The 25,758-nt window shown below is 39.6% G+C and overlaps 1 protein-coding gene across 31 annotated transcripts in view; it reads left to right on the top strand.

Annotated features, from left to right (window-relative positions):
• LMBR1 (limb development membrane protein 1) overlaps positions 1 to 25,758 on the top strand; it is a 212,528-nt gene that overhangs the window by 110,619 nt on the left and 76,151 nt on the right. For 20 of the 31 annotated variants that reach the window (XR_012433133.1, XM_074036469.1, XM_005551277.5 and 17 more), the window contains 4 exons: positions 9,451 to 9,577; positions 10,069 to 10,137; positions 11,026 to 11,090; positions 16,440 to 16,512. Coding sequence is in view for 30 of the 31 variants with exons in the window: in XM_074036469.1 (XP_073892570.1) it covers positions 9,451 to 9,577; positions 10,069 to 10,137; positions 11,026 to 11,090; positions 16,440 to 16,512 (334 nt within the window). In the remaining variant the exon portion in view is untranslated. The remainder of the gene's footprint in view (positions 1 to 9,450; positions 9,578 to 10,068; positions 10,138 to 11,025; positions 11,091 to 16,439; positions 16,513 to 25,758) is intronic. The other 11 variants (XM_074036473.1, XM_074036468.1, XM_074036467.1 and 8 more) reach the window with 3 other exon arrangements.

Here is a 25,758-nt window from a genome sequence, read left to right as displayed (position 1 = left end):
GCTGGCATTGTTTGACAGATCCAGCAGCTTTCTGGCAGAGACTATGGGATTTTCTAGGTATAAAATTATGTCGTTTACAAACAGATAATTTGACTTCCTCTCTTCCTATTTGAATGCTCCTCCTCTCCCCTCCTCTCCTCTCTTCTCTTCTTTTCTTTTTTTGTTGCCCAGGCTGGAGTGCAGTGGCCCAATCTCGGCTTGCTGCAACCTCTGCCTCCTGGGTTCAAACTATTCTCCTGCCTCAGTCTCCCTAGTAGTTGGTACTACAGGTGCCTGCTACCACGCCCAGCTAACTTTTTTATTTTTAGTAGATGTGGGACTTCACCATCTTGGCCAGGCTGGTCTCAAACGCCTGACCTCAGGTGATGTACCCAGCTTGGCCTCCCAAAGTGTTGGGATTATGGATGTGAGCCACCACACCCAGCCTTTTACTTCTTTCTCTTGCGAGATTGCTCTGGCCAGGACTTCCCACTAATATGCTGAATAGGAGTGTTGAGAATGGGCATCCTTGTCTTGTTACGGTGTTCTCAAGGGGCTACACTTCCAGCTTTTGCCTGTTCCGTATGATACTGGCTGTGGGTTTGTCAAAGATGGCTCTTATTATTATTTTGAGGTGTGTTCCTTCAAAGCCTAGTTTGTTGAGAGTTTTTAACATGAAGGGATGTTGAATTTTATAGAAAGCTTTTTCTGCATCTGTTGAGATGATCATGTGGTTCTTTTTTTTTTTTGAGACGAAGTCTCACTCTGTCACCCAGGCTGGAGTGCAGTGGCGCGATCTTGGCTCACTGCAACCTCTGCCTCCCGGGTTCAAGGGGTTCTCCTGCCTCTGCCTCCTGAGTAGCTGGGATTACAGGCGTGTGCTACCATGCCTGGCTAATTTTTGTATTTTTAGTAGAGACGAGGTTTCACCTTGGTCAGGCTGGTCTTGAACTCCTGACCTCGTGATCCACCTGCCTCAGCCTCCCAAAGTGCTGGGATTACAGGCGTGAGCCACCATGCCTGGCCAATCATGTGGTTTTGTTTTTAGTTTTGTTTATGTGATGAATCACATTTATTGATTTGAGTGTGTTGAACCAACCTTGCATCCCAGGGATAAAGCCCACTTGATCATGGTGGATTAGCTTTTTGATGTGCTGGTGGATTTGGTTTGCTAGTATTTTGTTGAGGATTTTGCTTCTAAGTTTATCAAGAATATTGGTGTGAAGTTTTCTTTTTCTTTTTGTGTCTTAGCCAGGTTTTGGTATCAGAATGATGCTGGCCTCATAGAATGAGTTAGGGAGGCATCCTTCATTTTTAAAGTTTTGGAATAGTTTCAGCAGGAATGGTACCAGCTGTTCTTTAAATATTTGATAGGATTCGGTCATGAATTTGTCTGATCCTGAGTGTTTTCTAGTCAGTTGACTTTTTATTACAGATTCAGTTTCAGAACTCATTATTCTTCTGTTCAGGGTTTGAATTTCTTCCTGTTTCAGTCTTGGGAGGTTGTATGTTTCCCGGAATGTTTGTATGTTTATCCATTTCTTGTAAGTTTTCTAGTTTGTGTGCATAGAAGTGTTTGTAATAATCCCCGATGGTTTTTTGTATTTCTGTGGGGTCAGTGGTAATGCCCTCTTTGTCATTTCTGATAGTGATTATTTGGATCTTCTTTTTGTCTTTATTAGTCTAGCTAGCAGTCTATTTACCTTATTCTTTCAAAGAATCAACTCCTGGTTTCACTGATCTTTCATATGGTTCTTTGTGTCTCTATTTCATTCAGGTCAGCTCTGATTTTATTTATTTCTTGTCTTCTGCTAGCTTTGGGGTTGGTTTGCTCTTGGTTTTCTAGTTCTTCAAGTCATTTGTTTTTCCATTTATTGACAGTTATACTTGGTATTCTTTTTAAAATTTTATGTCTTGATTATATTTTTTCTTATTTCTAATGTGTTTTTGCTACTTTATTTTCTTGATTTTTCTAACCAGACGTTTATCAGAATTCTTTTGAATTCTGAATTATTTGATTTATTTTTCCTACTTTTTTATTATACTTACTTTAATTTCCTGTTTTATTTTGTTTTATTTATTTGTTTCTGAGACAGGATTTCACTCTGTTGCCCAGGTTAGAGTGCACTAGTGCGACCATAGCTCACTGTAACCCCAAACTCCTGAGCTGAAGTAATCTTCCCACCTCAGCCTCCCGTGTAGCTGGGACTACAGGCGCCGCCACCACGCCTGGCTGATTTTTTTGTATTTTTAGTAGAGACAGGGTTTCACCATGTTCGCCAGGATGGTCTCGATCTCCTGACCTCGTGATCTGCCCGCCTCAGCCTCCCAAAGTGCTGGGATTACAGGCGTGAGCCATTGCGCCCGGCCTCAAATTCATTTTTGTAAATTTTCTTTAGTGATTGAAATAGAGGTATATTCCCTATAAGGGATTACTTTAAGTTTATTAAATCAACCTTGTTAATTATTTTTCAGATGCTATGTATCATTGTTAATATTTTTTCATTCTTGGGCAGTCACAGACTGATGGAGAGGTGTGTTAGGAGAGGCAGTCTGCATGGGCCCTGAGCATTCTTGCGTTTTCTTTCTGGGTGTGCCAAGACTATGAGGTCCTGACTGCTCTTTCCCTGGGCCATTTGTTAGGGTTGTGTTTCTTCTGAGCAAACTTGAGGGATGAAGTGATGGCTCCCTCTGGGCCACAGAGCAGCCAGGCTTATTACCACGTGCTATGGAAACAGTGGATTCCCCATGCTCACTGTTCTTTCGCTGCTGCACAGATCCGTCACATGTGTGACTTCCATCCATAAGACTTGGGAGCAGGGGAAGTGACATGCTGACACTCATGCTGCTTGCTGTACCCGGAGTAATAAAATCCTTTGCTTCTGATCCAGGAGTCTTGTGTCTCCTGCTAGCATCCATGTAACTGCGACAGGCTAACTTATTGATTTGTAGGGATAGAACCGGACCCCAGACCTGACAGTTTTGGCAATGAGATTGGATGGTGAAGAGGAGGAACAAGGACCTTGCATTCCAGGTTTAGTGATATGAAAAGACTCTTCAGATCTGGTGGTGGATATACTCAACTCAGTGGTGAGAGGGAGGCGGAGGAGGAAAGGCCCCTGGTAATTACTTTGCTCCTACCTATAATGGGTCTGAATGGTGCTTTGCCTGTCTCTCACCCCTCTCCTGTTGTAAGAGGAAGGAATGTTGGTATGACAGCAGGGCAGTAAGCTCCCAGCTCCAGTCAGAAGGCATTATTGGTGGGGCTGCTGAGTCAAGGAGTCTCAGTCCTGAAATGAGCCGTGTCGGCAGTGAGGGCCTTGCCATCCAATGTAGAGCTTGGAGTGGACGCAAACATCAGAAATTCATTTGATGAGTATCCGTGGGTGGCCCTCAAAGCAAAAGTGATGCAAAACTTTGCCTAATAGCACTGTGCAGACATAGCATGGTGATGGGGCTGAGGCTGTGGGTGGAGGAGTGGCTGAACATAGCAGAATTTCAGGGCGGAGCATGGCTGTCTGCACAAGGCAGAAAGAACAGATCTACAGGTCACGGTGCTAGCTGGACACCAGTAGGTACTTGGCAAAGGACATAGCATGGGTACCCATCTACTGACCTTGGAGTGAGGGACCAAGGAGGATAAGTGCCTACCAGTTGCCCCCTTCCTACCTGCACTCCTCACACTCCCACAGGAGATCATCTCCTGGCAGCTGTTGCTGTAGACCCTGAGTCAGGCACATACGGCACTCCTTGGTCAGCATTCCCAGAGTAGGAAAAACACTGAATTCAACCGATAAAGTTTGGGCAAGACTCAAACCGTTTTTAAAAAAAATGAAAAAAATCAAATAGGTCTCGCCGTTGTTGCTCAGGCTGGAGTGCAGTGGTATCATCATAGCTTACTGCAGCCTTGGACTCCTGGGCTCAAGCAATCCTTCTATCTTGGCCTCCCAAAGTGCTAGGATTACAGGTATGAACCACTGTGCCCAGCTAATTGTTAAACATTTTTTTTTTTTTTTTTCTGTAAAGGCAGAGTCTCACTGTATTGGCTAGGTTGGTCTTGAACACCTGACCTTAAGTGATCTTCCTGCCTCAGCTTCCTAACGCACTGGGATTACAGGTGTGAGCTACTGAGCCTGGCGTCAGGTGACCTTTTGAGTAGGGTCTTTGGGCTTCTTCCGTTTGTGGTGTAGCTTGTACTGCTGACTCTATTAAATTGGTATTCATGTTTTACATGATCGTACTATGCATGCTTGGCCTCAGGGACTGTGCCCTCCCTTTGGCCCAATATAAACAGTATAGGGCCCCAGGAGGAGAAGCAATATCACAGCTTTTATGAGAGACTTAATAGCTCCCAAGTACTCCACGAGACCAATTCCTGAAATAGCAGTGCCTCTCCTGGCTGCCACTGCCTGTGAGCGGACTCCTGAGAACGGACGGCAGTGAATCTGCTCAGCCCTTGTTGAAATGGATTGCCCGGCCTGTGGGGCCATGTGACTCTCTAGCCTGGCATCCCGCTTCTGGGGCGGAGCAACTTAGATTCCATGCCCAGTAAAATGGAAGAGGCTTAACAGGCCTCCTGGCCAAATAACAATGGTCTGTCCTAGAGCTCAACCTGCCTGGCCCTACCTGGCATCAAAGTTTCGTGTGAAAAAGTGGCAGAGACCTCCTGGGGGAAACCCTATTTCCTCATCCACTGCTGAAGCCAAACCACCCAGTTAGGCCCTCAGTGCCCTGAGGCCCTCTAATGTCGAGGCTGGGCTCTCTGACCTTCGGCTGCCTCCGAAGCTGATGGTATTACTGAGGAGTGGCAGCTCATCACAATGGACGCATACTTAGGAATTTTTTATTTTTAAAATTTTAAATGAATTTCTTATTAATATCAAATTTGCGTAAACATGTAGATGTAATGAATAAAGATTTTCTATTTTATTTATTTATTTAGTTTTTTGTTTTTTTGAGACCGAGTCTTGCTCTGTCGCCCAGGCTGGAGCGTAGTGGCACAGTCTTGGCTCACTGCAGCCTCCGCCTCCCAGGTTCAAGCGATTCTCCTGTTTCAGCCTCCCGAGTAGCTGGGATTACAGGTGCCCACCACCGGGCCTAGCTAATTTTTGTGTTTTTAGTAGAGATGGGCTTTCATCATGCTGGTCTTGAACTCCTGACCTCAAGTGATCCACCCGCTTCGGCCTCCCAAAGTGCTGGGATTACCGGTGTGAGCCACTGCGCCCAGTCTGATTTTCTATTTATTTAAATATAGTATGAAGAATAATGACAATGAAGCCCTGTGTACTCATCAGTTAATCTAAGAACATAATAATATAGTGGATAGTAAATTTCATCAGTATAAAATGTCCTACTTTATCCCATTTAATGTTTTTTGTTTTGCATTCTTCTATATTTAAACCAGATTCCTGTTACATTTTTTAAATATTAAACCATAATTTTTTAATCATTTTCACTTTTAGTATCACTTTAGTTTTGATAGGTCTTAGACAGTTAATTTTGGTTTTTGACCTAATTTGCATATATAGTTATAGTAGATATATTTGGTTTTTATCATTTCCTGTTTTTGTATTTTATATAATTTGTTATGTTTGTTAATATTTTGCTAACCCTGTTTTCCGTTTTTTACTATATTAACTATTACTTTTTTGTTCTATTTTCTAATATCTTAGTAATACTACTTTTGATACTAGGTACTATTACTGTTACTAGTTTTGTTATTTTGATACTAGTAAGATTAGTGGTAAGTTTTTAATAGCATTATTTAACTTTAATCTCTACTGTCAATAAAAAGTGAAATACTATCATTTTAAATGACCCCTATTTAAAATGAAATTTTTTCTTTAACTCTTTTTTTCTCATCTAAATGTCTACTTCTTTATGTATAAGATAATCAGAAATTATTATTAAATGACTTCTCTTTCCAAAATATTTTTTGGCATTGCATTTTAGTTTATAACTATATATATCGTTATTTATATTTCTCTTTATTTAGAAAAAAATTGTCATTGTTCACCAACATTTCCGTGCAGTCACCTCACAGTCCTTTGTGAAGGACGAGGTAGGATGGTGACGTGGGCTGCTGTACTCAGCAGAGCCCTGAGTTTGAGTCCCTCTCCTTCCTGAAGTTCCCCTGCACGCTCAGGGGGCTCTGGACGACTTTTACTCCCCTGAAGCCTGAAGGACAGGGAGACCCCCACTTTACCCCGTCATCTTTTTTCCTAAGCATCTGAGGTCCGAGTTGGGGGAGGACAGATGAAGGAACATGGCAAAAGTGACTGGCCCACATCGCAAGACGCCTTTCTTTTTGAGCGGCAAGTGGCTACTCATGGCTCAACCATATTTGTAATGACATCAGTTTAGGCATAGGTCTATAGCCTCATTCCTGACACTGTTTATTCAGCTCTGGGACTCCTTGATTGAGCAACTGTACCCACAGTATCTTTTAGCTGGTGTTGCCGGGCTCGCTTTCAGCACCATCATGATGACATTCCTTCCTGCTTCTGCTCAGAGGAGAGGGAGTAGCAACCTAGCCAGCAGTGGGCTCAGCCTCACTACCTACCTCAGCCTGCAGACTGTCGCCAGCAGCTAGCACTGCTCAGGATCCCTGCTCCTCCTGCTTGCCCACCACTTGGGTGCGCGCACTAACTACTGTTAATAGATCCCAGGAGTCTTCTCATATCCCTTAAGCCAATCTGCATGGGCCCCTCTCTTTTCCAGAAACCATCAAGAACTATGAAGGGTCTGAGATTTTATTCTGCTTGCAAACTAACAAGTTAGTCTCCCAGTTTCATGGATGGTGGTTGTAAACATGAGATGTCTGGGTCGGAGACAAAGGACTTGGTTATGCGCAGCACATAACCAAGTGCACAGGCTTCCTTTTGGTGCCAGTTCCCCTTGACCCCAAGCCCCACAGTGGGCCTGTATCACAGCTAGGGAACTCACCATATTTATATCGGGCTGCAAGCAACTCTGTCTAACCTTTGCTAGGAGGTGAACATTGTGCTACCAGACAGTAAACAAACCTGTCCTTTGCTTCAGAGATATACTGTCTCTAAATCCCAAGGCCGTCTGCTGTACAAACCTTAAGAAGGCAGTTCCAAATAAGATCTGTCCCTGCCTCTGCTTTTGGGATGCACAGAAATGTGAGAGACCCATGGAACATTGTCTCCCAGCACATAGGCACATATCTGAAGAAAACAAGTTTAATTGCTAAGAAATAGTTCTTACCAAAATATCAGAGGATGTCTGTAAATTTTATGGTGATTGATTTCCCAACATTGGTTATCATCCTAAAAATTATACTTACTGTTATAGTGTTATAATTATTTAACGTGACAATTATAACTTCTTTTGGACAGTGGGTTTTAAACGGTTCTAAGGAGCTACCACTGTGTAGTTCCTATATCATAACAATTCTGACGCTGTTCCACTGTTTAGTTCATATATATTACAGGTATAATGCATACGTGACTTGTTTTGGGAGCCCCACCCTTTAGTTCATGTATTTGTCAGGGGCTGGTTGGAGGCAAGGAAAGACAGAATTGAGAGAGTGTAACACAAACACTAGAACAACGATAAAATTTTATCTCCTTTTGTCCGTTTATTGATGGGCTTTCCACAAAATATTTAATGTGTAATAAAAAGGATTTTAGAGAGAAAAGGAGGAGGGGAGGAGGAAGAAAGGAAGAGAGAAGTCACTGTTACAGGTGGTAGATTATGTTTTGGTATCTGTATTAGTCTGTTATCTGTCTCACACTGCTATGAAAAAATACCTGAGACTGGGTAATTTATAAAGAAAAGAGATTTAATTCACCTCAGTTCCACATGGCTGGGGAGGCCTCAGGAAACTTGTGATCATGGCAGAAGGCAGCTCTTCACAGGGTGGCAGGAGAGAGAATGAATGCCAGCAGGGGACATGCCAGACGCTTATAAAACATCAGATCTCGTGAGAACTCACTCACTATCATGAGAACAGCGTGGGGGAAACTGCCCCCATGATTCAGTTACCTCCCACTGGGTCCTTCCCATGACACATGGGGATTATGGGGATTACAATTCAAGATGAGATTTGGGTGGGGACACAACCAAACCATATCAGCATCTTGAATAGTTTGAAAGTTGTGAAGTGGAAGTTCAAAGGACTCTTCAGCAAAGTAGTAGTGTGTTTTGTTGTAGTGTGTTTTGTGACTATTCACATTTCATCTCCTGTGATTAATAGCTGCTTTCTATGAGATCTCATGTGTTAAATACCAGCCTGATTCATTCTGGTTCACTGGCCTCCCGTGCTATGAACACTTAAGGGGAGCTGACTCAGATTTGAGGAAGTGTTTTAAACTTGCCAAGTGCAGCCCTGTGGCAAGTCTGCGATGTTGTTGAAGGACTAGCAAGAAAAAGCCACTTCACCTCAGAGGTCATCATTTAGGGCTAGGTATACTTCTCCATGCTTTTAGGACGTTTTCTTTCCTTTCTATTGAATTTGAAGAACTGGGTGCCTATTCCTGCAATTCAGAAATTAGAAAGTAATACTTAGGACAAAATTGAAATAAGTGTATGTTTTGGAATTTTATAACTCATTTTTATGTTAAATGTGGAATGAGATTACATGATTTATTGAGAAATATGGATGTATTTATAATTTTGTTGGTTGTGTTAGATAATTGTAGGTTAGTGCATTGCAGTGCAAAATATCAACATGACCCTTTAACTTATAGCTGCAGATTCAATCATTTGGTGACTTTTTGGGGAGTAGAAGAAGTTTCTGTTTTTGTCTTACTCTGCAGTTTTTAAGTTTTAAAAGTCTGGCCTTTAGTTTGGTCCTGAGGTCAGAATTTGTTTTACATTTAAAACAAAATTATGCATAATGATTATATTATTGTATTCTTGTCTCATGGATTAATGAGAATTCTGTAGAATGTGAAGAAAAGCATCATATAGAATTGGTAAAAAGCAGTAGCTCTATAGTTTATAATGCTGAGTTGCAATGACAGTTCTTCAGCGGCACAGTAGAGGGCTCCGGAGGCTGTGAGGAGCGCCAGAGTCCATGCTAGAGAGAGCCTGCACTCTCCAGGAGCTCGGAGCATTGTGGCACCCCAAGTTCAGTGCTCACTGGACTGTCTGGCTCTATGCCATAATTAGCCTTCTATTCCCTTGATTAGAATCACAGAAATTCATTAATCTGCTTTGTTAGTGGAAAGTGTTAGGAAAGTAATTAATTGTTAAAAATGGCTCTGCAGATGTTTTTTATGAAGTTTTTTTTTTTGTTTTATCCAAGCTTGATAATATTTTCCATAATTTTGAAAAGTCAGTCTAAACATTGTAAACTATAGGTACTTAGTGTATTTTTCCTGTTCATAAATATAAATTTCTTCTCCTTCCAAGGGATTATTTTATGCTTTCATATAGGCAGAAACCTTATTGTTCATGAAGTGAAGTAAAATACTAAAATTATATTTCTACTATATTTTTCAGGGAATCCGGGCCCGCATTTTAGAGACTCTGGTCATGCTTCTTCTTCTTGCATTACTCATTCTTGGGATAGTGTGGGTAGCTTCAGCACTCATTGACAATGATGCTGCAAGCATGGAATCTTTATATGGTATGGATTTCCTTGTTTTAGCCAGTTTCTTTACTGGAAACTATAGTTTGGGATATAATTACACACTCAATTTTAAAAACATTTAAATAATTCTTTGTATAGTTAACAAAGATGTTTGATGTTAATTTACAGAATTAAGAAATCTTTAGGTATCTTTATCTAAAAATGAAGTTTTATTTCTTTTATATGTGAAGAATAAGTAAGCAGCTTTTCAGATTTTCTGTTGTTGTTGTTAATTGGTTTCTGTTCTTCAAATTCCGTGGAGACTTTTTTTCTCCCTCCAAACAGGTTTTGCTAAAGGGTTACTTCTTGGTTTTCTATTTTAGATCTTTTTATTGTACAGTTTAGAAATTATATGGCTTAAACTCAAATAGGCAATTACAATGTGTACATGAGGTGTAGTCAGCCTCTATCTTATCGTAAGATAGATTGATTGTATCTTAATGTGCAATATTTTGGATTTGTTAAAATATATTTACTTTTTTTAATAGATCTCTGGGAGTTCTATCTACCCTATTTATATTCCTGTATATCATTGATGGGATGTTTGTTACTTCTCTGTAAGTATTTTTCAGACTTAATAGAAGAGTAGAGTTGTCCTTATTCTGGAAAATTCAGGGAAGTTTTCTGATGAGATTTCTTAACTATTTGGAGATTTTTTTGAGTTCGCCTTAACTATTTTTATTCAAATAAATTTTGATAAATGGAAACTTTGAAATAATAAGATGCTTTTATTGTTCTCTAAGGAAAGCCTCTTCTACCGGGTTGTAGAGTGAGACAGACGGACAGACACACACACACACTCACACACTTTCACTCACACACTCACACACAGTCATACTTACATACACTGACACACAAACCGTATGCACACTCATACACACATGCCATACCCTCATCCCCATACCTGTCATAATGCTAGATTCTACTTTTAAATGGAAATGGTAGAATTATTATGATAAGTTCATGGTTTTTTAAAAGTTTGTTTTGTTTTACTTAAAGCATCACAGCCTATCTCAGGGATGTTATAAGTAGATAAATGTAGTTTAAAGGACTTAAGACTATGGTTGTCACCTTTAGATATTCTTGTTTGTTTCTCAGTCCTATTAATACTTGAAATTTAACCTGTTCTTTACTCATTTTTCTTTATTTTAACCAAAAGTATTTTAAATTATTCAACTGCTAGAATCTTGAATATTATTCTAAGCCTTTTTTTGTTGTCACATATCTTTCAGAGCTAATTACACCTATCCTCGTCACAGGCCCCCTCTAGCTTGTTTATTGATGATGGTGAAGAGTCCTCTGACAAAACACTAGAATCTCAGTTGGAGAGAATAATGTTCTTAAAATGATAATCTTTGAATTTCCCTTATTTTTACGGTCTAGTTGTTTATCTCTCCAAGCTCTCTAATGTCGCTTTCTGTCTTTTGGTGATCTTATTTCTGCAGTGTGTACACCAGTTGGCCTTTCTCGTATGTTCACAGTGATGGGTCAGTTGCTAGTGAAGCCAACAGTAAGTATTTAATTATAAATCATTTTGTTTATTAAATAAATGTGTTACATTTGAGCATCTTTTAGATTGTGAGCTAGCACTTAGAAATAGAAGAATATTTTTTGTACATTTATCACTCAAATTGTTGTTTTATTAAGTTTTTTTTAAATAGAACTTTGGTTAAATTTCCAATCTTTGGAAACCAAATTTGGTTTTGCTTTTAAAATACTACCTATAGGCGCACAGGTAAAAATTCCTCTAGCAAATTTTAGGACAAAATTTACAAATATTTACAGGTATTTTAGGTGTCCATTGCCTAATATCAAAAAGTACCTTGATTTTGTTTCAAAATTTACATGTATGCTTTAATTTACAAAACAGTTATATTTCTGAAAATTTGCCTGCATATTATGTCTCGATTAATTGAACCATACTTTGCCTTTAATCTTAGAAACATTATATATTAGTTTTTAAATGATTTTCAGTTGATTGTAATTCTAATGATTTGTCGCTTTCTTTGGTCTCTATTTTGTCAGATATTTAATTATATAAAAATGATTTCTTAGCTACACCTAGGAAATTTGTCACTTACTTTCATGGATCCTCATTGCCTGTGAACTCAAGTGTAAACTACTTACATGTTACAAAGCCTTTCACAGCCTGGTCCACGCTAAGTTTTCCTCTAGCTGTCCCTCTGTTTACTGTCACTCTAGCTCATGAGCGAACTTGCTGTGCTCTGAATAGGCTTTGTGCATTCTGTCTCCAGGACTGTCTCTTTCCCTCCAAGGCCTCTTACCTGCTCCAGCCACCTAGCAGCCTCCTGCGGCCTAGCTCAAATATCAACTCCGCTGTCTACATAGCTTTGAACCTTGCCTTGCTTCTTCAAGGACAAATAATTAAACTCCTTTCTTTGCCTTTCTCATGTTCCCTTTTGTTTCTGTCTCACTAGTAATACTTACTAAATCGTTATAGTTATGTGTTTGTCTTCCTTGTCATGATTCATTTAGGGAAAATACTGAGGAAGTGTTACAGGGGATATACTTTTATTTTAATAAATGCTTGCTTAATTTTAAAAATCATAATACTTTTATATTTTAAAGATAAAGTTTAATTTTTTATTTATAAAAAATGCATAAATACATTTTACAAAAAGTATATAAATGTTGTAAACATACTTGTGTGCCACACACGTGCTGTCAAGTCATGGAATTCCTTTCCCTTGTAAGGAGGTTCTGTGACACTGCATTCCTGCATTCATTTAGTTCCTTCCTACATTTGTTGTTGTTTGTTTGTTTGGTCTTCTCTCTCCTTTTCTGCTTCCTGACCCCTAACTATAGGCAAATGTTTAAAGTTCTATCATTGGTCAAAATTTCTATTAATGCCCTGCTCCTAAACCATCTTGCCATTTCCACATCACTTTTAAATGCCTCATTCTAATGAGGAAAAGACAATGGAAACAAATTATAGTACATTTTAAGTGCTATAATTGAATAACCCATGGAGCTGAAAACTCAACGTATATAAAATGAAACTACTTACTTAGGTCCCTTCCCCAAGCTAATTTTTCCCCTTAACTTGTCTCTTATTAATGTTAAATATAGTGAACCCCAAGTTTCTCTTCAAAGAATCAGTATGTCAGTATGTTCAGCTCTCTTCTTCTTTGATTCTCCATTTTAAAGTTTAAATTCCTGGTTCTGTTTTCCCCCTTGCCTCTAGTTTCAGTAAACAACTTTCCCACCAGTCCTTATCAGTAGTTCACATCTGTTCCCTGGTCACCTGCTCCATCCTGACTCACCCCTGGTCACCTTCTTTGACCTGAGTCACTCCAGGTCACCTGCTCTGACCTAAGTCACCTTTAATTACCTGTTCCTAACCGTCCTTCCCACCAGACTAGTCACCCCGCCGCTCTGGCTCATACCCCTGCTCTCTTTAAAATAACCAGTCGGAATTAGCTTAGACTGTGTGTTCCAACCCTAGCCAATAGGGGAGCGACACAGCAGTAGGGCCCCGTGTCAGGAATAAGAACTCCTTCTCCTCCCCTGTCCAGGTGTGCTCTCGCCATTACTCCATTTGCGAGTCTCACCCTTCTGTAGAAATAAAAATTGCCTTGCTGACAAAATTAATGTTTGGGTGCTATTTCTTTGTGGCACCGGGGAACAAGCATTTTGCTTTTCTAACATTAACAGTGTCTTCAGAGTCTTATCTTTGTTTCTTTTCTCGTTGGTAACTTTCAATAATAAAGATTATTTATTGAGTAATTGAGTGTATTGTATATGCTAGCAATAAACACTGTATTTTACACACATAATTTCATTTTATCCTGATGACAAACCTGTAAGTTAGATAGTGTTATTCTTATTTTACGGCTAAACTAGTGCCATTTTGGGAAGATTAAGTAGCTTGTACAAGATCAGAGATCTATGACGGGGCAGAATGTGAACCCAAGAGGCTGGTTTCAGACCAGAGGCTGCTCTGCTATTCTATTTGGCTGTAAGCTCCAGCGCTGTAAAACCGCTTTCTTGCCAAGTGGACTTTGTACCCCTCCACTTCTGTGTTTTGCTTACAGTTTCCTCTGATGGAAATGCCTTTCTTTTGGTAATTTAAGCTGTCAGATAAGATGCTGCTATGCTACTACCATCAAAAACACTGGCCAAAACTTTTTTCTCTCCATCTGGGAATAGTTCTTCTTCCTTTGAACTTTTGTAATGTTTTATTTAAGCCATCATTATGACTTTCACAAATCTTCTAATTATTTTTTTAATTCATCTGGTCTCTTCTGCTACACTAGAATATAAGCCGTTTGAGGTCAAGGACTATGTCTTACCCATATTTAAGCCCCCATTAGCCCATAGTAGTTGAGTATAGGCTTTGAAGGCACGTAACATTTCTTTGGTAACCCTGTTTCTTGGAATATAAAATGGAGATGAGAACAGTCTGTTTTTCATAGGAGTGTTGTAGAAATCAAGGAGGATGGTGCTCATAAGCACTTAACACAAATATATGTGTGTTGTTCACATTGCCACTGCATCAGTCTATTATGCATTGGTATAAATCTGAGACTGAGTAATTTACAAGGAAAAGAGGTTTATTTGGCTTATGGTTCTGCACGCTGTACAAGAAGCATGGCACTGGGACCTGCCTCTGGCTAGTGCTTCAGGAAGCTTCCGATCATGGCGAGAGTTGAACGAGGAGCATTTGTGTCACAGGGCAAGAGAGGGAGCAGGCGAGAGAGAGGTCCACACTCTTTTGAACAACCTGCTGTCATGTGAACAAATAGAGCAAGAACTCAGTTATTACTGTATGGTCAGCACCAAATCGGTTATTCATGAGAGATCCACCTCCATGACCTAAATACCCCCCTGGTCCCACCTCCAATACAGGGGATTAGATTTCAACATGAGGTTTGGAAGGGACAAATAGCCAAACTACATCAGTCACGCATTCACCTAAGACATACCAGTGGTGATAAGTAATTCTTGGATGATTTGCATAAGAAAGATAAAAATCATTTTGTACGCGTTAGACCTTCAGTAAAAAATGTCAATTCTGATCCAGATAGTAGAAAGTGAAGAGAAGTGTTGATGGGAAAGGAACTTCGGATGATGGCCCCCAAGGACCTGGTCCCAGACATGTGGGTTTTCTCTGGGATTCCTCTCCCCTGACCCGTTGCATCCAGTAGACCCTCTCTGTGTAGCACTCTTTCTCCTCAGGAGTAGCATTTTCAGCCTACATGTTCCCTCTTTGGACAGGGCTTGCTGGCTGGCCATTTAGGTGTCCCTTCCCCTTTTCTTCCTATTGCTTTCTTCCTCATAGGATGGTCATTCTTTGTCATTATTTGTTTGTATATTTATTTGTTGATTACTGTTGATTATTATTTTAGTATTTATTTTTTCTCACCTTCCAAGTCAGGCTTCTCAAGGATCAAGTTGATATGTGTGCCAGTGATGAGTTCAGTGCTAGGTCAGAGGGGACCGTAAAGATTTGTTGAAAGGCTGGGAATTATTGGATTGCTTCAAATAAATTTCACACCAGCTGTATAAATTTGACATCTGACAGGGATTGCATGATTTGAAAATCTGTTTTCTGAAAATACTTTAAAATCTGAAAGGAGACGTATATATGGTTTCTATCTTTTTGTCCATTAGCTCCTCACAGTTTATTTTTTTGCTGAGTGTAAGTAGTTTGAAGGTGAAGATATGGAACACTGATAGCAGCTCTAGACTTCTTTCAGATTTTCCCTACAGCTAGGAAGATAATAGGGATCCTCTCAGAAGGATAGCTATGTTAACAAAACTAGAATTAAATCAATTTTAGGTTTTTTAACAATGCAGACAATATCCCATACAATTGGTAAATTATTAGTGTGGTTTTTTTTTTTTTTTGAACTACTGTTGTATAACTTGGTTTATATGTAAACATACCCCTTCTCTAGATTTTGATCTATTGGATGATTTTGATAATACCAATCTTTAATATTCATGGAGCGTTTTTAGTACGTATAGATGATATAAATGGAAAGTATTGCATGTTTCTGATATAGTTTATGGATTTCTTGTTGTAGACATTATGTAGGTAAATGTAAATGAGAAAACAAATGTTGGACTGGGTGTCTGTTCCTTCTATCTCTAAAATATTGGCTTGGGCGTGTATTTACTGTAGTTATTCACCGTAATTAGTTTTTTGACTGTTTAAAATTGATACATGTAGGCCGGGCATGGTGGCTCATGCCTGTAATCCCAGCACTTTGGAAGGCTGAGGCAAGCAGATAGCCTGAGGTCAGGAGTTCAAGACCAGCCTGGTCAGCACGGTGAAACCTGTCTCTACTAAAAATACAAAAATTAGCTGAGCATGGTGGTGTGCACCTGTAGTCCCAGCCACTAAGGAGGCTGAGGTGGGAGGATTGCTTGAACCCGGGAGGCGGAGGTTGCAGTGAGCTGAGATTATCATGCCACTGTACTCCAGCCTGGGCAACAGAGTGAGACTCTGTCTCAAACAAACAAATAAACAATAAATAAATAAATAATAAAAAAATTCATACATGTAACCCACATCTCAGAATGTCACTAAAAAACCCTAAAGTTCATACATTTGTTGGCCATTGAGAAGAGTTCCTTAGTTTAATCCCTTAAACTTTAAAAATATCCAATTTAAATGTATATAGGGTTTGTGATAACTTTTGATGTGGTTGGTTATATACTAAAGTATTTATATTTAATTTGTAAATAAAATAGTTGGAGCTTTTTTATTTTGGGTTCTTAGAAATTTGAATGAATACATTATCTAAAATAAATAGACCAAATAGCCTAAATGGTCTCATAAGCATTAGTTTTATAACGTTGCATTGTTGAATAGTTTTATCTTTAAATTTAGATTCTTGAAGACCTGGATGAACAGATTTATATCATTACCTTAGAGGAAGAAGCACTCCAGAGACGACTAAATGGTATGTATATATTACATATTTAGACTGGGATAAAAAAAACTCTTTAATTTCAAAAAGATAGATAATTGAAGGGAAAAAATATAAACCTCTCTGTATCTTGTGCTGCTACAAGAGGAGGACACTTTAGAGTAACAAAAGAACTTCCCTGGTGAAGCGAGGTTTATTGCAGACCCTGGCTGAGATGAGCTGTAACCGAGCAAGACCCATTCTTTGTGAGACTTTGGCCACTGAGGGACTAGGCACCTCTCTACTGCCAACTGTGTTTATGTTTCAAGCATATGACTTTAAAGTTTAATTTTTAATTACTGATCATTTTTGAGGAACCAATGAAGAAAAGAGTTAATGATATAGTTTAACAGATAGTATAGGTACATTTTCTTTAATTTTACTTAAGTAATTTTCAAATGTTGAAAAACCAGTCTCCCGCCAACAAGATTAGATAATTAATAGCTAACTGCATTTCAGAAACATGATTCAAGAGTAGGTATAAAATAGAAGGTTAGTTTATGAAATACTGAGAAATAGGTAGATACCTACTTTCTTCAGTTATAAACAGTGAATGTAAATCATCACCCCAAAAGTGTTCATAATATTTTAGAGCTTTTGTCTTAGATCCAAGAATTTCAGTTTGTATCTGTTCTAGAGGGTTCTTGTCAGTAACATTCTATAATTTGATACAGATAAACTTTTAGACTGGAACTACATATGTTTTTTATTCTTCTAACTTAATTAAAACTACTTTCATATTTAAACCTGTTTAATTTCAGAGATATAAACTTTAGTCAACAATGTCAGCTTTATAAAGTTTCCTTAAAGCAGTGAATATTATAATAAATGTATCCTATTTGGATAACCATGCTGCTGTGCAGTGAGCCTGCCTGCGTGGTGAAGAGTATGTGTCAAGCTGCTGCCTGCCTGCCTGCCTGTGGGATGGTTTCAGCCTCAGGCAGCCGCCGCTTCTATTTCACAGATGAGGAGGCTGACACCAGGAAGAGTAAAATGTAGCCCCCCATGAACTGAAGAACTTGAATTGACTTCAGTCAAAACAAAACAAAATCCAGAAATACAGCCTTTCTCACTTTCCCCTTCCACGGCAGGAAAAATAAAAAAGGCCTTTCTAGAATCTTTATAAATCCTCTGGCTCCTCCAGTTTAAAAGTGGCTGACCATATGTAAAGAAGTGGAAAAGGAAACCCTTGCTAGATGGCTGAATGTCTCATAAAATGAAGCCAAGCCACAATCAGTAAAAACACCTCCTTGGCGTCGAAATGTTACAGAGAAGAGACGGATGGACCTGGGGAGGAGGGTGGATGGGGGGACAACTAATACTAAATTAATTGTTTTACACACCATTTTGGTAGGCCGTGCACTATTTATGATCCGTTTGGTAGATTGTCTGAAATCTTTTCAGTGAAACTCTTAAGTCATATGTTAGGATAATTATGATTTTGCTGTTTGCTGCTGGTTAGCCACTGTGGACTATTTCAGGTGGAAAATAAAGAGCTAAATGATTTATGTTAATAACATAAATGGTTCTGTGGCAAAATGGACATTTTGACTAATACAGATTAAGAATCGTGAGCTTCGGTAGAGTATGCTTAGAAATATGTGTAGGAAAGCAAGACAAAAAATCACGACTCACCATTTCTTAAGAAAATAGAAATAGGAGGTTAGTAAGAGAAACCATCCCCCTGGATTTTATTTAATCTAGTATTATGACTATTGTGTTTTGTTATAACAGTTACTCTGTTTTAAATTATAAAACAAAAGTAAAGTGTTTATTGTTGTACTTTTGCTAGTAAAAAGAATTCCAGAATAATGAGAGTAAAATACTTTTTTAAAAATACAGATTCCTTTGCTGATTTATCATAGAGTTCCTGGCGGTGCTTTCTTAGTGTGTGTTGGAATACGTAGTGTGCATTGCAGGAATCTTTGGGATGTCAGCGTGGCTTACTCTGAGCGCCGTTGTACAGTTATGCGAAAAACGTGACAGCCAGCACCAAGAAGTGCTTCACTGTAGAAATAACACTACTTTTTTTTAAAGTAACATGAGTTATTGTGTTAGTTATGATATTGCTGGAGTTGAATTTTCATGCCTGGTTTTAAAAATAATCAGTATAGCTTTGTGTTGGAATGCCTGACTGTGACTTCTCACTTGTTTATTTGACACTTGATGGTGCTATAGGTATAAAGTTATTGGGAGGTTTTGTTCCTGTTAATATTGTTATTGTTTCATGGAATGTTAGTAAAGTAAAGCAAAGCTGTGTGCTGTGATAATGTTAATTGGTATCCTGAGTAAGCCATCCTGTTATCAGCCACTCTCTACCCTTTCTCTTTCCCTGTTTGCTTATTGCACATCTTAATTAAGCACTAAATATTGTGCAGATGAATTAAGATGCTGAGTCTCAAGATCATAGGCTAGTTGACTGAAGAAGAGGAGAAAAAAGGACAAGAATTTATAGATTTTTATCTAGTGCTTAACTACTTGAAAAAAGGAATAGAGAGGAAAGAGTTCTGTGTTTCTGAGACAGGAGGGAGCCCCAGAGCACCTGTCGTTTGGCCAAGACAGCGCCTCCCTCATGTCCCTGTTGTCATGGCAGGAGTGGAGAGATGTCCACAGAACTCAGTGTGATCTCGGCAGGCCGCCTTCCCCTTCCCCGCAGCACACAGCCTCCCCTCTGCCATCTGCTTTGGGACTGTCAGGACTAATGGGTACATTTTGTCTGTCACTCCTCTTTATCATGGTGAGCACATGGAACCCAGAACATCCAGACTCCTTGCACCCTGGACTCTGCCTCCCTGTCTCTATACGTCCCATTTCTGACCTGATTTTCCACTTTCCTCTAGCTTCTGAAACTTTCTGCTTGTGCCATTTGGAACTGAGAGTTAACTCATGAACAAAACCCCTGTATCTTCAACTGCCACTTTCTTGCTCGGAGAAACTTGGCACACGTTCCTGCCACCCGCTTATGTGGTGGCTCGCTTCTACCCACATCCCTCATTTGGCTGGTCCTGGAGTTTGAGGAGGTGCCCTCCTGCTCCCTTTTACTACTCTCCAGCACTTTGGATCTCATGTCGTCAGACTGTGACCTAGTCCTGCCATTTGCTCACCTCCCAGGCCTTTTCTGCTCCCTGCTGGAGGATTTTTGCTCCTCGTTTCTAATCCTTCTCTGATTCTGTGCCTTTTTTGTGGTGATTTTGTGTCTGTGCGTGTGTCCTTCCCATCACTCCGGGACACTCCTTCCCGGGCCCTGTGGTCGTCTGCCTCACCCGCTCGTGCCTGTGACATAACCCACTCAAGTTCTTTTGCATAATCTTACAATGAAGCATCCTACTCTCCACCTACCACTTCTTTTTCCAGTTCACTTCTTCTAGCACTCCCATTTCCTACAATTCTTCAGTGTGGAGATTTAACATGCCCTGATCCTAACACCTTTTTCTCACCTCCCCTCCATCGTTCCCCCATCCCCCTACTTCCTTGCACAGTTTACATTCCTGGGCTGTTGTTAGAATTAGTCCCCTGCATACACTCTTAGCTCCCTTTCGTGGTCTTGCTGGATTGTAGTGGAACCAGTGAAACCCGAGCCTTCATTCTGCTCTCCTCTCAGTGTTCTGTGCTCTCACTCCTGGCTGGCTGACTGACCCTCCTGCCTGGCCTTCCTTTATATATGTGACCAGTATCCTAAATTAACTTTACATTCTCCTAGATGACTTTATTCTGTCTTTTCTTCCCTCAGATCTTCACCATCCTTAATCTCCACTGGTGACCTTGTTTTCTGTTTTCTTAAGAAAATAGAAGCAATCATAAGAGAATTTTCACAAGCTTTTTCCTTCATGCCAACCCACCTCCCTGCAGCTCCCTTCACACCTGCTGCCTTTTCCCTTGATGCTGTGGCTGAATTGTCTGTGTGCTTGGCTAATGCCAGCGCTCCCCTGGTGCCCTGGATTCCATCTCTTCTTGCCGATTCAAGGACACGATCTAGCAGTTGTACTCTTTCTGTCTGTCTCTCTGTCATGATCCAGTTTTTCCCCAACTGGATCCTTTCCATCGGCATAAAGATATGCTATAATTTTCCCAGAAAGAGACAGAGGAAGGAATCTGCCTTGACCCCATATCTCCTCCAGCTCACCACCCATTCCTTTGGTCTTCATGGCAAAGCTCACAAGAGTTGTGTGCTCATGGGTTTCACATTTTGTTTTGAAACTCACTCTTGCTTCTACTGTTCCATGAAATGCCATGGTCAAGTTGGTCTGTGACTTCATAGTGCTTATCTTACTCTCTTTCCTCCTCGAAATATCTTTTATTCCACTTAGTTTTCAGCTCACCATACTTTCCTGTTCCTTTTATTTAATGGGCTGCTTTTTTCTCAATCTACTTTTCTAGCTTTTCTGTGTCTGTAACTTCTTCACCTGGAAAGTCTTATGCCTCCATCCTTCAAATTCTTTATTTGCTTTTACTCCCTTGTTATTTCATCTGGTCTCATGGCTTTAAATACCCCCTATAAGCTGTGACCTCTACTCTGAGCTTTGAACTTAAAGATCTAACTGTCTAGTGGACATTTCTGTTTGGATGTCCAATAGGCATCTTAAACATATGTCCAAAGTAAACTCAAGATCTTACTCCCAGATTTTGCTTCTTTTGCCATCAACCCTTCTCTACAGGTGACAAATCATTCTTCCAGGTACTCAGGCCAAATCCTTGGAGTCTCCTTCTCTTAATTCCCATATGGATTCCTTCTGCAAAGCTGTTGGCTCCAGCTTCATAACAGCTCCAGAATCTGACCATGCCTCATCACCTGTGCTGCCACCACCCTGGTTTGGCAGCAGTCACCCCTTGGAGAGGTTTCTGTGGTAGCTTCCTAATGGCTTCCATGCATATCTGTCCTGGGCCTAGTGAGTCAGAGAGAGTCTCTGACAATGTGAGTCAGATCTTCCCACTTATTTGCTCCAAGTCCTCGGATGATGGTTTCTGTTTCAGTCTGGATAACAGCAAGAGTCCTTGCAGTGGCTGCTCACTCCTGCCCCATGTCTGATGCCTGCTGTCTCTTCACTCTTCCCCCACTGAGCCCCTTCCCTTGCGGCATTTTTATTGTGTTTCCGGCCACCTTGTCTCTTCCAGGTCTTTACCTAAATACCCTTTCGTGGAGCTTTCCCACACTCTGGAGTGAGCCTTGTGGATATCGATTGTATCACTAAGTCCTGCCTCTGCTCTACGCTTCCCCTTTCCTGCATTATTTTTTTTCTGTAGCATTTTTTACTATCTCACATGTTAAGCCTTTTAGTAAGTATATTGCCTGTCTCTCCACACTAGAACATGAACTCCAGGGATTTATTTATTTAATTATATTGATTGAGACAAGGTCTCACTCTGTCACCCAGGCTGGAGTGCAGTAACACAATCACAGCTCACTGTGGCCTCCACCTCCCAGGCTCAGGTGATCCTTCCCCTTTAGCCTCCTGAGTAGCTAAGACTACAGGCGCCCACCACCATACCCGGCTAATTTTTGCGTTTTTTTGTAGAGACAGGGTTTTGCCCAGGCTGGTGTCAGACTCCTGGGCTTAAGTGATCTGCCAGCCTTGGCTTCCCAAAGTATTAAAATTACAGGTGTGAGCACTGCACCTGACTGGGGCAGGGATTTTTGTAAATTACAGGTGTGAGCCACTGCACCTCACTGGGGCAGGGATTTTTGTTAGTTTTCTTTCCCTCTGTAACCTGATTCTATAATGTTGCTAGACACATGGTGGATATGTGGTAAACGTGTGTCCCATAAGTAAATTAATAGATGAAAAACGCACATGATGGAGAGTTGTCATTTTACCGTAGAAGTGAAGAAGGAAGAGAAAGTAAAATTTGGTGACAAGACCAGACAGAATCACTTGGAGAGATTTCTTAGGAAGGCCCATAGTGGAGATTGCCAAGGACACACCAAAGTTGAGGAACAGGAAGACCATATGCATTGGAGTGTTAGTGAAGAGGCTGAAAGAAGACAGTTTTCCCCTTACTGTTTTGGCCATGGAGTATGAGTAATTAAGAACCATTTCTACTCCAACACTCCTAAAGAGTAGCGCAACAGAAAATCCCATTACATTAATTGTGGTAGAAAACGTTTTGTAATTCCTTCCCAGCATGAAGAGGATACACACACACACACACACACACACACACACACACACACACACACAGACACTTAACATGTTTAAATGTTTAAGTAATGCAATGGCATTAATTGAAATAATTAGCATTTGTGTGTGTATAGCCTATGGGTATACTGGGTAACTTTAGAAGTAGTACCATAATGAATAGAAATTATTTTTTGTTGTTTAAGTTCAAAACCTCTGGAGTTCTTTTAATTTATTTTAAAATATTGTAGTCTTTGAAGTTAATAGTTCAACTCAGTTTCTTTAGACACTATTTTCATCTTCATGATAAAAAGTTAGTGTATCACTTCTTATAGCAGTTACTTTCTGCTTGATTCTAATTTTTTCAGTGGTTCACGCCTATAATCCCAGCACTTTGGGAGGCTGAGGCAGGCAGATCGCCTGAGGTTGGGCGTTCAAGACCTGCCTGGCTGGCATGGTGAAACCTGGTCTCTCTTAAAAATACAAAAATTAGCGGGTATGGTGGCAGGCGCCTGTAATCCCAGCTGTTTGGGAAGCTGGGGCAGGAGAATCGCTTGAACCTGGAGGCGGGGGTTGCAGTGAGCCGAGATTGCGCCATTGCACTCCAGCCTGGGCAACAGAGCGAGACTCCATCTAAAAAAAAAAAAAGTCCTTGCCATTGAAGCTTGTATTAATTAGTTAGCCTTAAGAGCACAGATGATATTGTTGTTTCATTTTTGCTGGGTGTCAGATTGCAATACCTTTTTATCCTGAAAGATAAAAATAAAGGGATTGAAAAAAATCAAGACATGTCTTACACAAGCTTTTTGTGGAGCTTGTGACCTGTCAGAAGCACTTAATGTCATCATCAGTCCTTGAATCTTGCTGTTTATAACCAAGTTGAATTTGCCAGGAAATTTTATGAAGGTGCCAAAGCTGACGGTGGCATGTAGGGTTGATTCTTTAGAGTGGTTGCTTCTTTAGACTATATTAGAGTAGTATTCTGTCAGAGGCATTTTCAGTTATCATTGGCAAGGTGATTTGCTAAATTGGTCTTTACATTCTTTCATATAACACACTTAATGATATATGAAAGCTCATGTCAGATTTTCTTCTGTCCTCTAAATTACTTTCATCTTGGCTTCCTCTAGGCATTCTTCTAGGTTCTGGCAATGACAATCCTATAAATACTATTTGCTATTAGTTACATCACTGAAGGGAGAACATTTTGAATTTATCAGACTCTGGGCCACTTTGAGACATGTCTGATATTAGCGTGAAAGTGATCAAATATCATCAAAAAACATTTGTGTCCAAGGATCTGAAATGGTCAGATATTCCTTGTTATAATTTATTCAGCTTCTTGGGCTCTTTAATCACAATTTATGACAATAAAATGCGGCCCCAAGAAATGATGTTTTTCCAAGATAAAATGAGGTGACTGCCAGAGAATATGCTAATATAAAATCAGTAAATGAGGAATGCTTTGGAATAATAAACTATAGAATGAGTTAAATATCATATATTTTATGAAATATATATAGAGAGAGTTGTATAAAAATGATCCAAATTGGCTGGGTGCAGTGGCTCACGCCTGTAATCCCAACATTTTGGGAGGCCGAGGCAGGTGGATCACCTGAGGTCGGGAGTTCAAGACCAGCCTAGCCAACATGGTGAAACCCCATCTCTACTAAAAATACAAAATTAGCCGGGCGTGGTGGCGCATGCCTGTAATCCCAGCTACTCGGGAGGCTGAGGCAGGAGAATCACTTGAACTTGGGCAGCAGAGGTTGCAGTGAGCCGAGATCATGCCAGTGCACTCCAGCCTGGACAACAGAGCGAGAGTCCACCTCAATAAAGAAAAAAAAAATCCAAATTTGTGTAATAGAAGATGAATTTAATATGTCCGAGCTGCTTTCTCAACTACAACCTAGATAGATGATGGTATTCCCAATAGTAGCTTATATAAACATAAAGGTTTAAAAATTATCTTAACGTCTTAACTAGTTTAGATCTAGTAGCTTATATCTAAAGTAGAAAAAGCCAAACCATTGTTTTAATTGTACACAGCATTATATAATGTTGCTAAAGTTGATTGTTTAACAATTTCTATTTTGCAGTCATTAATAATGAAAGTATATTTGCATTTTCACAGTTGTGTTGGATCTCAAAAGCCTCACATTACTAGGTCAATAGCCATAATTTTGTGGATATGTCAGAAGTAAAAAGAAACTATTATTTTAATAATTATTAGCAGTACAAGTGGAATAGCGTAGATACAGAGTCTCTGAGTGTATGGGCTACTCTCTCCTTTGTAGACAGTAACAGTGTTAGTCCATGTTGAAATAGATACGTTAGAGATTTGAATGTCCTGGCTTCGGTTTTCAAATGCTTTCTGGAGTTTGCCTAATCAGCGTTAGCCCTGTGGTGTACAGTAAGTAGTGTTTGCTTAGAGAGATGGAAACTGTTTGCTCTGTGAATTATTAGGAGATTTGGGCTTTAACAACAAAGTTGTTTGCCTAAGTGATTAGAAATAATTTATAGTATTTGAGTGACCTCACATTCTTCGTGATAGAGATCACTTTGGTCAAATTTAAAGTAATAAGTATAATCAAATTTTTAAAGAGCTTCTTGGATAATATTTTCTAATCAAACTTTTTTTTGGTTATATGCTAAATTGAAAGTTAAATGTGACATCAATCTGTTTATGTTAGAGGTATCTACTTCCAAATAGTATTCATTATGAGACTAAGTTTAGGACACTGAATTGTTTAGGGAGATAATTGTATTGCACCAATTATTTGAAGGGCTTGCATATCTAATTGGAAATTTGTATTTGTTTTAAAAAATACATTTTATATTTTAAATTAAATACTTAGTATCTCTACTTTTATATATGAAGGCTGTCTTATATATTAAGAAAGTTATAAGGACAGCTTAGTTATTGAATAAATACTGGACTTTGGGAAATTCTGTTATCTTGGAAGCAAAATATTTTTAATACCACACTAGTTTTTCAGCTTAAGAATAAAGCTGGGAAAAGTTGCCTTCAGCTATTAGTTTTCCTGAATCCAAAGAGACGGGTGGGGCAGGATCAAAAATACTTATTTGATCAAAGTTATTGGCTCTGAAGTTATTCTTACCTATG

Source organism: Macaca fascicularis, chromosome 3 (assembly GCF_037993035.2).
Source record: "Macaca fascicularis isolate 582-1 chromosome 3, T2T-MFA8v1.1".
Lineage (NCBI taxonomy): Eukaryota > Metazoa > Chordata > Mammalia > Primates > Cercopithecidae > Macaca > Macaca fascicularis.
The sequence above is the reverse complement of the archived record's forward strand: the minus strand, read 5'-3'. Positions and strand labels throughout refer to the sequence as shown.